At 46.0% G+C, this 13,650-nt stretch overlaps 1 protein-coding gene and 1 long non-coding RNA gene across 6 annotated transcripts in view; one reads left to right on the top strand and one right to left on the bottom strand.

Annotated features, from left to right (window-relative positions):
• The window catches only part of smarca2 (SWI/SNF related, matrix associated, actin dependent regulator of chromatin, subfamily a, member 2), a 214,611-nt gene extending 202,504 nt beyond the window's left edge, over nt 1-12,107 (top strand). Inside the window, exon 35 of the mRNA XM_052479896.1 lies at nt 9,774-12,107. Within this exon, the coding sequence (XP_052335856.1) occupies nt 9,774-9,809 (36 nt within the window). The 3' untranslated portion in view covers nt 9,810-12,107. The remainder of the gene's footprint in view (nt 1-9,773) is intronic.
• A 19-nt stretch (nt 12,108-12,126) lies between these two features.
• Nucleotides 12,127-13,447, bottom strand: LOC127911894 (uncharacterized). 5 transcript variants are annotated; one of them, XR_008079798.1, is made up of 6 exons: nt 13,389-13,447; nt 13,142-13,337; nt 12,976-13,095; nt 12,520-12,671; nt 12,354-12,413; nt 12,127-12,273 (listed from the first exon to the last, which is right to left on the bottom strand). It is a non-coding gene; the product is annotated as an uncharacterized LOC127911894 (long non-coding RNA). The 5 variants fall into 5 exon arrangements; XR_008079795.1 differs by lacking the exon at nt 13,142-13,337 and having other exon boundaries at nt 12,976-13,141; nt 13,366-13,446; XR_008079796.1 differs by lacking the exon at nt 13,142-13,337 and having other exon boundaries at nt 12,391-12,413; nt 12,976-13,141; nt 13,366-13,446.
• Nucleotides 13,448-13,650: the final 203 nt, after the last annotated feature.

Below are 13,650 nucleotides of genomic sequence, written 5' to 3'. Positions count from 1 at the left end.
TGTCTCTCTCCATCCCCATGTTTCTATCTCTCTCCATGTCTCTCTCCATCCCCATGTTTCTATCTCTCTCCATGTCTCTCTCCATCCCCATGTTTCTCTCTCTCCATGTCTCTCTCCATCCCCATGTTTCTCTCTCTCCATGTCTCTCTCCATCCCCATGTTTCTCTCTCTCCATGTCTCTCTCCATCCCCATGTCTCTCTCTCTCTCCATGTCTCTCTCCATCCCCATGTTTCTATCTCTCTCCATGTCTCTCTCCATCCCCATGTTTCTATCTCTCTCCATGTCTCTCTCCATCCCCATGTTTCTATCTCTCTCCATCCCCATGTTTCTCTCTCTCTCTCCATGTCTCTCTCCATCCCCATGTTTCTATGTCTCTCCATGTCTCTCCATCCCCATGTTTCTATCTTTCTCCATGTCTCTCTCCATCCCCATGTTTCTCTCTCTCTCCATGTCTCTCTCCATCCCCATGTTTCTATGTCTCTCCATCCCCATGTTTCTATCTCTCTCCATGTCTCTCTCCATCCCCATGTTTCTATCTCTCTCCATGTCTCTCTCCATCCCCATGTTTTATCTCTTCCATGTCTCTCTCCATCCCCATGTTTCTATCTCTCTCCATGTCTCTCTCCATCCCCATGTTTCTCTCTCTCCATGTCTCTCTCCATCCCCATCTTCTCTATCTCTCCATCCATGTTTCTCTCTCTCCATCCCCATGTTTCTATCTCTCTCCATGTCTCTCTCCATCCCCATGTTTCTGTCTCTCTCCATGTCTCTCTCCATCCCCATGTTTCTATGTCTCTCCATCCCCATGTTTCTCTCTCTCTCCATGTCTCTCTCCATCCCCATGTTTCTCTCTCTCCATGTCTCTCTCCATCCCCATGTTTCTCTCTCTCTCCATGTTTCTCTCTCTCTCCATGTCTCTCTCCATCCCCATGTTTCTCTCTCTCTCCATGTCTCTCTCCATCCCCATGTTTCTCTCTCTCTCCATGTCTCTCTCCATCCCCATGTTTCTCTCTCTCCATGTCTCTCTCCATCCCCATGTTTCTCTCTCTCTCCATGTCTCTCTCCATCCCCATGTTTCTCTCTCTCCATGTCTCTCTCCATCCCCTCTCCATGTCTCTCTCTCCCCGTCTTTCTCTCTCTCCATGTCTCTCTCCATCCCCATGTTTCTATCTCTCTCCATGTCTCTCTCCATCCCCATGTTTCTCTCTCTCTCCATGTCTCTCTCCATCCCCATGTTTCTCTCTCTCCATGTCTCTCTCCATCCCCATGTTTCTCTCTCTCTCCATGTCTCTCTCCATCCCCATGTTTCTCTCTCCATGTCTCTCTCCATCCCCATGTTTCTATCTCTCTCCATGTCTCTCTCCATCCCCATGTTTCTCTCTCTCTCCATGTCTCTCTCCATCCCCATGTTTCTATCTCTCTCCATGTCTCTCTCCATCCCCATGTTTCTCTCTCTCCATGTCTCTCTCCATCCCCATGTTTCTATGTCTCTCCATCCCCATGTTTCTATCTCTCTCCATCCCCATGTTTCTATCTCTCTCCATGTCTCTCCATCCCCATGTTCTCTCTCCATGTCTCTCTCCATCCCCATGTTTCTCTCTCTCCATGTCTCTCCATCCCCATGTTTCTCTCTCTCTCCATGTCTCTCTCCATCCCCATGTTTCTATCTCTCTCCATGTCTCTCTCCATCCCCATGTTTCTCTCTCTCTCCATGTCTCTCTCCATCCCCATGTTTCTCTCTCTCCATGTCTCTCTCCATCCCCATGTTTCTCTCTCTCCATGTCTCTCTCCATCCCCATGTTTCTATCTCTCTCCATGTCTCTCCATCCCCATGTTTCTCTCTCTCCATGTCTCTCTCCATCCCCATGTTTCTATCTCTCTCCATGTCTCTCTCCATCCCCATGTTTCTCTCTCTCCATGTCTCTCTCCATCCCCATGTTTCTCTCTCTCTCCATGTCTCTCTCCATCCCCATGTTTCTCTCTCTCCATGTCTCTCTCCATCCCCATGTTTCTCTCTCTCCATGTCTCTCTCCATCCCCATGTTTCTCTCTCTCCATGTCTCTCTCCATCCCCATGTTTCTCTCTCTCTCCATGTCTCTCTCCATCCCCATGTTTCTCTCTCTCCATGTCTCTCTCCATCCCCATGTTTCTCTCTCTCCATGTCTCTCCATCCCCATGTTTCTCTCTCTCCATGTCTCTCTCCATCCCCATGTTTCTATCTCTCTCCATGTCTCTCTCCATCCCCATGTTTCTCTCTCTCCATGTCTCTCTCCATCCCCATGTTTCTCTCTCTCCATGTCTCTCTCCATCCCCATGTTTCTATCTCTCTCCATGTCTCTCTCCATCCCCATGTTTCTCTCTCTCCATGTCTCTCTCCATCCCCATGTTTCTCTCTCTCTCCATGTCTCTCTCCATCCCCATGTTTCTCTCTCTCTCCATGTCTCTCTCCATCCCCATGTTTCTCTCTCTCCATGTCTCTCTCCATCCCCATGTTTCTATCTCTCTCCATGTCTCTCTCCATCCCCATGTTTCTCTCTCTCTCCATGTCTCTCTCCATCCCCATGTTTCTCTCTCTCCATGTCTCTCTCCATCCCCATGTTTCTCTCTCTCTCCATCCCCATGTTTCTATCTCTCCATGTCTCTCTCCATCCCCATGTTTCTCTCTCTCTCCATGTCTCTCTCCATCCCCATGTTTCTCTCTCTCCATCTCTCTCTCCATCCCCATGTTTTCTCTCTCTCCATGTCTCCCCATCCCCATGTTTCTATCTCTCTCCATGTCTCTCTCCATCCCCATGTTTCTCTCTCTCTCCATGTCTCTCTCCATCCCCATGTTTCTCTCTCTCTCCATGTCTCTCTCCATCCCCATGTTTCTCTCTCTCCATGTCTCTCTCCATCCCCATGTTTTCTCTCTCCATGTCTCTCTCCATCCCCATGTTTCTCTCTCTCTCCATGTCTCTCTCCATCCCCATGTTTCTCTCTCTCTCCATGTCTCTCTCCATCCCCATGTTTCTCTCTCTCCATGTCTCTCTCCATCCCCATGTTTCTCTCTCTCCATGTCTCTCTCCATCCCCATGTTTCTATCTCTCTCCATGTCTCTCTCCATCCCCATGTTTCTCTCTCTCTCCATGTCTCTCTCCATCCCCATGTTTCTCTCTCTCTCTCCATGTCTCTCTCCATCCCCATGTTTCTCTCTCTCCATGTCTCTCTCCATCCCCATGTTTCTCTCTCTCCATGTCTCTCTCCATCCCCATGTTTCTCTCTCTCTCCATGTCTCTCTCCATCCCCATGTTTCTCTCTCTCTCCATGTCTCTCTCCATCCCCATGTTTCTCTCTCTCTCCATGTCTCTCTCCATCCCCATGTTTCTATCTCTCTCCATGTCTCTCTCCATCCCCATGTTTCTATCTCTCTCCATGTCTCTCTCCATCCCCATGTTTCTCTCTCTCCATGTCTCTCTCCATCCCCATGTTTCTCTCTCTCTCCATGTCTCTCTCCATCCCCATGTTTCTCTCTCCATGTCTCTCCATCCCCATGTTTCTCTCTCTCCATGTCTCTCCATCCCCATGTTTCTCTCTCTCCATGTCTCTCTCCATCCCCATGTTTCTCTCTCTCTCCATGTCTCTCTCCATCCCCATGTTTCTATCTCTCTCCATGTCTCTCTCCATCCCCATGTTTCTCTCTCTCTCCATGTCTCTCTCCATCCCCATGTTTCTCTCTCTCTCCATGTCTCTCTCCATCCCCATGTTTCTCTCTCTCCATGTCTCTCTCCATCCCCATGTTTCTCTCTCTCTCCATGTCTCTCTCCATCCCCATGTTTCTCTCTCTCTCCATGTCTCTCTCCATCCCCATGTTTCTCTCTCTCCATGTCTCTCTCCATCCCCATGTTTCTATCTCTCTCCATGTCTCTCTCCATCCCCATGTTTCTCTCTCTCTCCATGTCTCTCTCCATCCCCATGTTTCTATGTCTCTCTCCATCCCCATGTTTCTCTCTCTCTCCATGTCTCTCTCCATCCCCATGTTTCTATCTCTCTCCATGTCTCTCTCCATCCCCATGTTTCTCTCTCTCTCCATGTCTCTCTCCATCCCCATGTTTTCTCTCTCCATGTCTCTCTCCATCCCCATGTTTTCTCTCTCTCCATGTCTCTCTCCATCCCCATGTTTCTATGTCTCTCCATGTCTCTCCATCCCCATGTTTTCTTCTCTCCATGTCTCTCTCCATCCCCATGTTTCTCTCTCTCTCCATGTCTCTCTCCATCCCCATGTTTCTATCTCTCTCCATGTCTCTCTCCATCCCCATGTTTCTCTCTCTCTCTCCATGTCTCTCTCCATCCCCATGTTTCTATCTCTCTCCATGTCTCTCTCCATCCCCATGTTTCTATCTCTCTCCATGTCTCTCTCCATCCCCATGTTTCTATCTCTCTCCATGTCTCTCTCCATCCCCATGTTTCTATCTCTCTCCATGTCTCTCTCCATCCCCATGTTTCTCTCTCTCTCCATGTCTCTCTCCATCCCCATGTTTCTATCTCTCTCCATGTCTCTCCATCCCCATGTTTCTCTCTCTCTCCATGTCTCTCTCCATCCCCATGTTTCTCTCTCTCTCCATGTCTCTCTCCATCCCCATGTTTCTCTCTCTCTCCATGTCTCTCTCCATCCCCATGTTTCTCTCTCCATGTCTCTCTCCATCCCCATGTTTCTATCTCTCTCCATGTCTCTCTCCATCCCCATGTTTCTCTCTCTCCATGTCTCTCTCCATCCCCATGTTTCTATGTCTCTCCATCCCCATGTTTCTATCTCTCTCCATGTCTCTCTCCATCCCCATGTTTCTATCTTCTCTATCTCTCTCCATGTCTCTCTCCATCCCCATGTTTCTCTCTCTCTCCATGTCTCTCTCCATCCCCATGTTTCTCTCTCTCCATGTCTCTCTCCATCCCCCTGTTTCTCTCTCTCCATGTCTCTCTCCATCCCCATGTTTCTCTCTCTCTCCATGTCTCTCTCCATCCCCATGTTTTCTCTCTCCATGTCTCTCTCCATCCCCATGTTTCTCTCTCTCCATGTCTCTCTCCATCCCCATGTTTCTCTCTCCATGTCTCTCTCCATCCCCATGTTTCTCTCTCTCCATGTCTCTCTCCATCCCCATGTTTCTCTCTCTCCATGTCTCTCTCCATCCCCATGTTTCTCTCTCTCCATGTCTCTCTCCATCCCCATGTTTTCTCTCTCCATGTCTCTCTCCATCCCCATGTTTCTCTCTCTCCATGTCTCTCCATCCCCATGTTTCTATCTCTCTCCATGTCTCTCTCCATCCCCATGTTTCTTCTCTCTCCATGTCTCTCTCCATCCCCATGTTTCTATCTCTCTCCATGTCTCTCTCCATCCCCATGTTTCTCTCTCTCTCCATCCCCATGTTTCTCTCTCTCCATGTCTCTCCATCCCCATGTTTCTATCTCTCTCCATGTCTCTCCATCCCCATGTTCTCTCCATGTCTCTCTCCATCCCCATGTTTCTCTCTCTCCTCTCTCCATCCCCATGTTTCTCTCTCTCCATGTCTCTCTCCATCCCCATGTTTCTCTCTCTCTCCATGTCTCTCTCCATCCCCATGTTTCTATCTCTCTCCATGTCTCTCTCCATCCCCATGTTTCTCTCTCTCCATGTCTCTCCATCCCCATGTTTCTCTCTCTCCATGTCTCTCTCCATCCCCATGTTTCTCTCTCTCTCCATGTCTCTCTCCATCCCCATGTTTCTCTCTCCATCCCCATGTTTCTCTCTCTCCATGTCTCTCTCCATCCCCATGTTTCTTCTCTCTCCATGTCTCTCTCCATCCCCATGTTTTCTCTCTCCATGTCTCTCTCCATCCCCATGTTTTCTCTCTCTCTCCATGTCTCTCTCCATCCCCATGTTTCTCTCTCTCTCCATGTCTCTCTCCATCCCCATGTTTCTCTCTCTCCATGTCTCTCCATCCCCATGTTTCTCTCTCTCCATGTCTCTCTCCATCCCCATGTTTCTCTCTCTCTCCATGTCTCTCTCCATCCCCATGTTTCTCTCTCTCTCCATGTCTCTCTCCATCCCCATGTTTCTATCTCTCTCCATGTCTCTCTCCATCCCCATGTTTCTCTCTCTCTCCATGTCTCTCTCCATCCCCATGTTTCTCTCTCTCTCCATGTCTCTCCATCCCCATGTTTCTATCTCTCTCCATGTCTCTCTCCATCCCCATGTTTCTCTCTCTCCATGTCTCTCTCCATCCCCATGTTTCTCTCTCTCTCCATGTCTCTCTCCATCCCCATGTTTTTCTCTCTCTCCATGTCTCTCTCCATCCCCATGTTTCTCTCTCTCCATGTCTCTCTCCATCCTCATGTTTTCTATCTCTCCATGTCTCTCTCCATCCCCATGTTTTTCTCTCTCTCCATGTCTCTCTCCATCCCCATGTTTCTGTCTCTCTCCATCCCCATGTTCTCTCTCTCTCTCTCCATGTTTCTCTCTCTCTCCATGTCTCTCTCCATCCCCATGTTTCTATCTCTCTCCATGTCTCTCTCCATCCCATGTTTCTATCTCTCTCCATGTCTCTCTCCATCCCCATGTTCTCTCCATGTCTCTCTCCATGTCTCTCTCCATCCCCATGTTTCTATCTCTCCATGTCTCTCTCCATCCCCATGTTTATCTCTCTCCATGTCTCTCTCCATCCCCATGTTTCTATCTCTCTCCATGTCTCTCTCCATCCCCATGTTCTCTCTCTCCATGTCTCTCTCCATCCCCATGTTTCTATCTCTCTCCATGTCTCTCTCCATCCCCATGTTTCTCTCTCTCCATGTCTCTCTCCATCCCCATGTTTCTCTCTCTCATGTCTCTCTCCATCCCCATGTTTCTCTCTCTCTCCATGTCTCTCTCCATCCCCATGTTTTCTCTCTCTCCATGTCTCTCCATCCCCATGTTTCTCTCTCTCCATGTCTCTCTCCATCCCCATGTTTCTTCTCTCTCCATGTCTCTCTCCATCCCCATGTTTCTATCTCTCTCCATGTCTCTCTCCATCCCCATGTTTCTATCTCTCCATGTCTCTCTCCATCCCCATGTTTCTATCTCTCTCCATGTCTCTCTCCATCCCCATGTTTCTATCTCTCTCCATGTCTCTCCATCCCCATGTTTCTATCTCTCTCCATGTCTCTCTCCATCCCCATGTTTCTGTTTCTCTCCATCCCCATTTCTCTCCATGTCTCTCTCCATCCCCATGTTTCTCTCTCTCCATGTCTCTCTCCATCCCCATGTTTCTCTCTCTCCATGTCTCTCTCCATCCCCATGTTTCTCTCTCTCTCCATGTCTCTCTCCATCCCCATGTTTCTATCTCTCTCCATGTCTCTCTCCATCCCCATGTTTTCTCTCTCTCTCCATGTCTCTCTCCATCCCCATGTTTCTCTCTCTCCATGTCTCTCTCCATCCCCATGTTTCTCTCTCTCCCATGTCTCTTCCATCCCCATGTTTTCTCTCTCCATGTCTCTCCATCCCCATGTTTCTCTCTCTCTCTCATCCCCATGTTTCTCTCTCTCCATGTCCATCATCCCCATGTTTCTCTCTCTCCATGTCTCTCTCCATCCCCATGTTCCTATCTCTCTCCATGTCTCTCTCCATCCCCATGTTTCTATCTCTCTCCATGTCTCTCTCCATCCCCATGTTTTCTCCATGTCTCTCTCCATCCCCATGTTTCTATGTCTCTCCATCCCCATGTTTCTCTCTCTCTCCATGTCTCTCTCCATCCCCATGTTTCTCTCTCTCTCCATGTCTCTCTCCATCCCCATGTTTCTATCTCTCCATGTCTCTCCATCCCCATGTTTCTCTCTCTCCATGTCTCTCTCCATCCCCATGTTTCTCTCTCTCTCCATGTCTCTCCATCCCCATGTTTCTCTCTCTCCATGTCTCTCTCCATCCCCATGTTTTCTCTCTCTCTCCATGTCTCTCTCCATCCCCATGTTTCTCTCTCTCTCCATGTCTCTCCATCCCCATGTTTCTCTCTCTCTCCATGTCTCTCTCCATCCCCATGTTTCTCTCTCTCTCCATGTCTCTCTCCATCCCCATGTTTCTCTCTCTCTCCATGTCTCTCTCCATCCCCATGTTTCTCTCTCTCCATGTCTCTCCATCCCCATGTTTCTCTCTCTCTCCATGTCTCTCTCTCCATCCCCATGTTTCTCTCTCTCTCCATGTCTCTCCATCCCCATGTTTCTTCTCTCTCTCCATGTCTCTCTCCATCCCCATGTTTCTCTCTCTCTCCATGTCTCTCTCCATCCCCATGTTTCTCTCTCTCTCCATGTCTCTCTCCATCCCCATGTTTCTCTCTCTCTCCATGTCTCTCTCCATCCCCATGTTTCTCTCTCTCTCCATGTCTCTCCATCCCCATGTTTCTCTCTCTCTCCATGTCTCTCCATCCCCATGTTTCTCTCTCTCTCCATGTCTCTCTCCATCCCCATGTTTCTATGTCTCTCTCCATGTCTCTCTCCATCCCCATGTTTCTATCTCTCTCCATGTCTCTCTCCATCCCCATGTTTTCTCTCTCTCCTCCATGTCTCTCTCCATCCCCATGTTTTCTCTCTCTCCATGTCTCTCTCCATCCCCATGTTTTTCTCTCTCTCTCCATCCCCATGTTTCTCTCTCTCTCCATGTCTCTCCATCCCCATGTTTCTATCTCTCTCCATGTCTCTCTCCATCCCCATGTTTCTCTCTCTCTCCATGTCTCTCTCCATCCCCATGTTTTCTCTCTCTCCATGTCTCTCTCCATCCCCATGTTTCTATCTCTCCATGTCTCTCTCCATCCCCATGTTTCTCTCTCTCTCCATGTCTCTCTCCATCCCCATGTTTCTCTCTCTCCATGTCTCTCTCCATCCCCATGTTTTCTCTCTCTCCATGTCTCTCTCCATCCCCATGTTTCTCTCTCTCTCCATGTCTCTCTCCATCCCCATGTTTCTATCTCTCTCCATGTCTCTCTCCATCCCCATGTTTCTCTCTCTCTCCATGTCTCTCCATCCCCATGTTTCTCTCTCTCTCCATGTCTCTCTCCATCCCCATGTTTCTCTCTCTCTCCATGTCTCTCTCCATCCCCATGTTTCTATCTCTCTCCATGTCTCTCTCCATCCCCATGTTTCTATCTCTCTCCATGTCTCTCTCCATCCCCATGTTTCTCTCTCCATGTCTCTCTCCATCCCCATGTTTCTCTCTCTCTCCATGTCTCTCTCCATCCCCATGTTTCTCTCTCTCTCCATGTCTCTCTCCATCCCCATGTTTCTATCTCTCTCCATGTCTCTCTCCATCCCCATGTTTCTCTCTCTCTCCATGTCTCTCTCCATCCCCATGTTTCTATCTCTCTCCATGTCTCTCTCCATCCCCATGTTTCTCTCTCTCTCCATGTCTCTCTCCATCCCCATGTTTCTCTCTCTCTCCATGTCTCTCTCCATCCACATGTTTCTCTCTCTCTCCATCCCCATGTATCTATCTCTCTCCATGTCTCTCTCCATCCCCATGTTTATATCTCTCCATGTCTCTCCATCCCCATGTTTCTCTCTCTCCACTCATGTCTCTCTCTCTCTTTCTTTCTCTCCATTTCTCTCTTTCTCTCTTTCTCTGCTCTTCTGCAGTTCAGGAGGAAAAGGTAAGTTATGCTTCTCTCTCCTCTTCTCTCTTATCTTTGTTCTCTGAGCTATTCTAGAGTTGGTTGTTAGGTTGTTAATTCCTGTGGTCTGGTGAAGTCTCAGCCCAGCAGGTCCACTGTTGATGACCTCATAGTGTTGTCTTCCTCTGCAGAATCAGTCTGAGGAGAGCAGAAGTGAAGATGAGTGAAGAAGAGGAAGGCTGATCCTTTGGACTTAACAAGAAAATCCTTTTATTTTCTACAGTATGGCACTTCTTCAATCATTTTGGTTTTGTTTGTTCTTTCTACTATATGGATGTTTTCTGTCAGAGCTGTCCCCACCATAGTGATGGCATGTGACTATGTTATTAGTACAGTACAGACAGGATGACAGACAGACAGGGTTTTCTATGGCAATATTCTTAATAGTTTACCCTACAGGAATATTTTAAAGATCAAACGTTGTGGAGAATCTATATTTTATGCGTGTTTGCACATTTTATATATTTATGCTTTAATTCAATGGGATTAATAACAAATTCAGAATCAACAACATTTGGTTACAAACACCACATATGCTTCCAAATGCTTAGTTTATATAATTGCTTTTTTTAAATTGTTTATATCATGGCAGTATAGATATATCGTATCTAATGTTATATTTCCCACTACTCAGTCCCATCAGCATTAGTCTCCTATACAGCTCCCCAGCTTGTAGTCCAAACAACAGGAAATGATTTGCCTCTGGTTTGTCCAGCCGTTCCTATGGGGAAAATGAATAAGGAAAGAATGGGGTTTTGGAATGAAGGCAGAAAATAAAAGGTCTAAGGTTAACACAGGCTTAGGAGGTCTTATATGTTGTGTTTTATGATATAATATCAGTCAGTTAACATGACTTTTATTAAACTTTATGTTGTGTGTTTTTTTATTACATAAATGCTTCAAGGCATCACAAGAAGTGATGTTAGCTGGTGAAGATGATCTCATGGAACAAAACGTACGATCTCCTGAGCCTTTGTTTACCACAGATCTTATTTCCCTGTTTATCCAAAAACCCTACAAAAACATTCATTTTCCCATAGGTTTTGTCCAACAAACCATGGCGGAGTGAGTGCCTACAAAAAGACGCAATTACGATTTCTCTATATTATCCTAAGCAATATCTTAATCTCTCCATACTGCAGTTTAACAGTTACTAGTCCTAGCTGCTGCCATTATCTTAATATCCCCATACTGCAGTTTAACAGTTACTAGTCCTAGCTGCTGCCATTATCTTAATCTCTCCATACTGCAGTTTAACAGTTAGTAGTCCTAGCTGCTGCCATTATCTTAATATCCCCATACTGCAGTTTAACAGTTAGTAGTCCTAGCTGCTGCCATTATCTTAATATCCCCATACTGCAGTTTAACAGTTAGTAGTCCTAGCTGCTGCCATTATCTTAATCTCTCCATACTGCAGTTTAACAGTTAGTAGTCCTAGCTGCTGCCATTATCTTAATATCCCCATACTGCAGTTTAACAGTTAGTAGTCCTAGCTGCTGCCATTATCTTAATATCCCCATACTGCAGTTTAACAGTTAGTAGTCCTTGCTGCTGCCATTATCTTAATATCCCCATACTGCAGTTTAACAGTTGGTAGTCCTAGCTGCTGCCATTATCTTAATCTCTCCATACTGCAGTTTAACAGTTAGTAGTCCTAGCTGCTGCCATTATCTTAATATCCCCATACTGCAGTTTAACAGTTAGTAGTCCTTGCTGCCATGATCTTAATATCCCCATACTGCAGTTTAACAGTTACTAGTCCTAGCTGCTGCCATTATCTTAATCTCTCCATACTGCAGTTTAACAGTTAGTAGTCCTCGCTGCTGCCATTATCTTAATATCCCCATACTGCAGTTTAACAGTTAGTAGTCCTTGCTGCTGCCATGATCTTAATATCCCCATACTGCAGTTTAACAGTTAGTAGTCCTAGCTGCTGCCATTATCTTAATCTCTCCATACTGCAGTTTAACAGTTAGTAGTCCTTGCTGCTGCTCATGTAGAGAGAGACCACATTCTGCAGTATATTGATTTCATTCTTTATGGATTGAAGTGCTCTGTTTTGATTTACTCATTTAGATATTAGATATCAGTTAGATATGAGTCATTAATCTAGTAGTGATCTCTCTCTGTTACCCTGCAGTGTTGTTGTGTGGTTGACTAGATAGACAGACAGGCAGACAGGATGACAGATAGACATACAGGAAGACAGCATGGTAAAGAGACAGGCAGGAAGAAAAACAGACTGGCAGAGAGAGGCAGACAGACAGGAAGAAAGACTGACAGGCAGAGAGAGAGGCAGGAAGACTTACTGGCTGTATCTCTGAATGGTCTGTTCTGGTCTCTTCTGCTCTTGTCATCTTTGTGGCTGTATCATCTTTGTATTTGTGGTTGTATCTCAATGCCCAGAGCAAAATAAAATGAATGAACTGAGTATTACCTCTGGTTCTACCATTGTATTTCTTCAACGTCTGTTCTGTACGTCCACTTTATTACGATAGCCTTCAGTGTCTATAGACCTGTTAGACCAGTGTCTATAGACCTGTTAGACCAGTGTCTATAGACCAGCTAGACCAGTATCTATAGACCAGTTAGACCAGTATCTATAGACCTGTTAGACCAGTATCTATAGACCTGTTAGACCATCTATAAACCAGTATCTATAGACCAGTTAGACCAGTATCTATAGACCAGTTAGACCAGTATCTATAGACCTGTTAGACCAGTATCTATAGACCAGTATCTATAGACCTGTTAGACCAGTATCTATAGACCTGTTAGACCAGTGTCTATAGACCTGTTAGACCAGTATCTATAGACCTGTTAGACCAGTATCTATAGACCAGAATCTATAGACCTGTTAGACCATTATCTATAGACCAGTTAGACCAGTATCTATAGACCTGTTAGACCAGTGTCTATAGACCAGTATCTATAGACCTGTTAGACCAGTATCTATAGACCTGTTAGACCAGTATCTATAGACCAATTAGACCAGTATCTATAGACCAGTTAGACCAGTATCTATAGACCTGTTAGACCAGTATCTATAGACCAGTTAGACCAGTATATTTAGACCAGTATCTATAGACCTGTTAGACCAGTATCTATAGACCTGTTAGACCAGTGTCTATAGACCTGTTAGACCAGTATCTATAGACCTGTTAGACCAGTATCTATAGACCTGTTAGACCAGTATCTATAGACCTGTTAGACCAGTATCTATAGACCAGTATCTATAGACCAGTTAGACCAGTATCTATAGACCAGTTAGACCAGTATCTATAGACCTGTTAGACCAGTATCTATAGACCTGTTAGACCAGTATCTATAGACCTGTTAGACCAGTATCTATAGACCAGTTAGACCAGAATCTATAGACCTGTTAGACCAGACCAGTATCTATAGACCTGTTAGACCAGTATCTATAGACCTGTTAGACCAGTATCTATAGACCTGTTAGACCAGTATCTATAGACCAGTTAGACCAGTATCTATAGACCTGTTAGACCAGTATCTATAGACATGTTAGACCAGTATCTATAGACCTGTTAGACCAGTGTCTATAGACCAGTATCTATAGACCTGTTAGACCAGTATCCAGTATCTATAGACCAGTTAGACCAGTATATTTAGACCAGTATCTATAGACCTGTTAGACCAGTATCCATAGACCTGTTCGACCAGTATCTATAGACCTGTTAGACCAGACCAGTATCTATAGACCTGTTAGACCAGTATCTATAGACCTGTTAGACCAGTATCTATAGACCAGTTAGACCAGTATCTATAGACCTATTAGACCAGTTATGTCTTCTCTTGAGAGCCAGGTCTGCCTTTCTCAATAGCAAGGCTATGCTCACTGAGTCTGTACATAGTCAAAGCTTTCCTTAAGTTTGGGTCAGTCACAGTGGTCAGGTATTCTGCTGTACTCTCTGTTTAGGGCCAAATAGCATTCTAGTTTGCTCTGTTTTTACATTTACATTTAACATTTAAGTCTTTTAGCAGTCT

Source organism: Oncorhynchus keta, chromosome 25, assembly GCF_023373465.1.
Source record: "Oncorhynchus keta strain PuntledgeMale-10-30-2019 chromosome 25, Oket_V2, whole genome shotgun sequence".
NCBI lineage: Eukaryota > Metazoa > Chordata > Actinopteri > Salmoniformes > Salmonidae > Oncorhynchus > Oncorhynchus keta.
The sequence above is the reverse complement of the archived record's forward strand: the minus strand, read 5'-3'. Positions and strand labels throughout refer to the sequence as shown.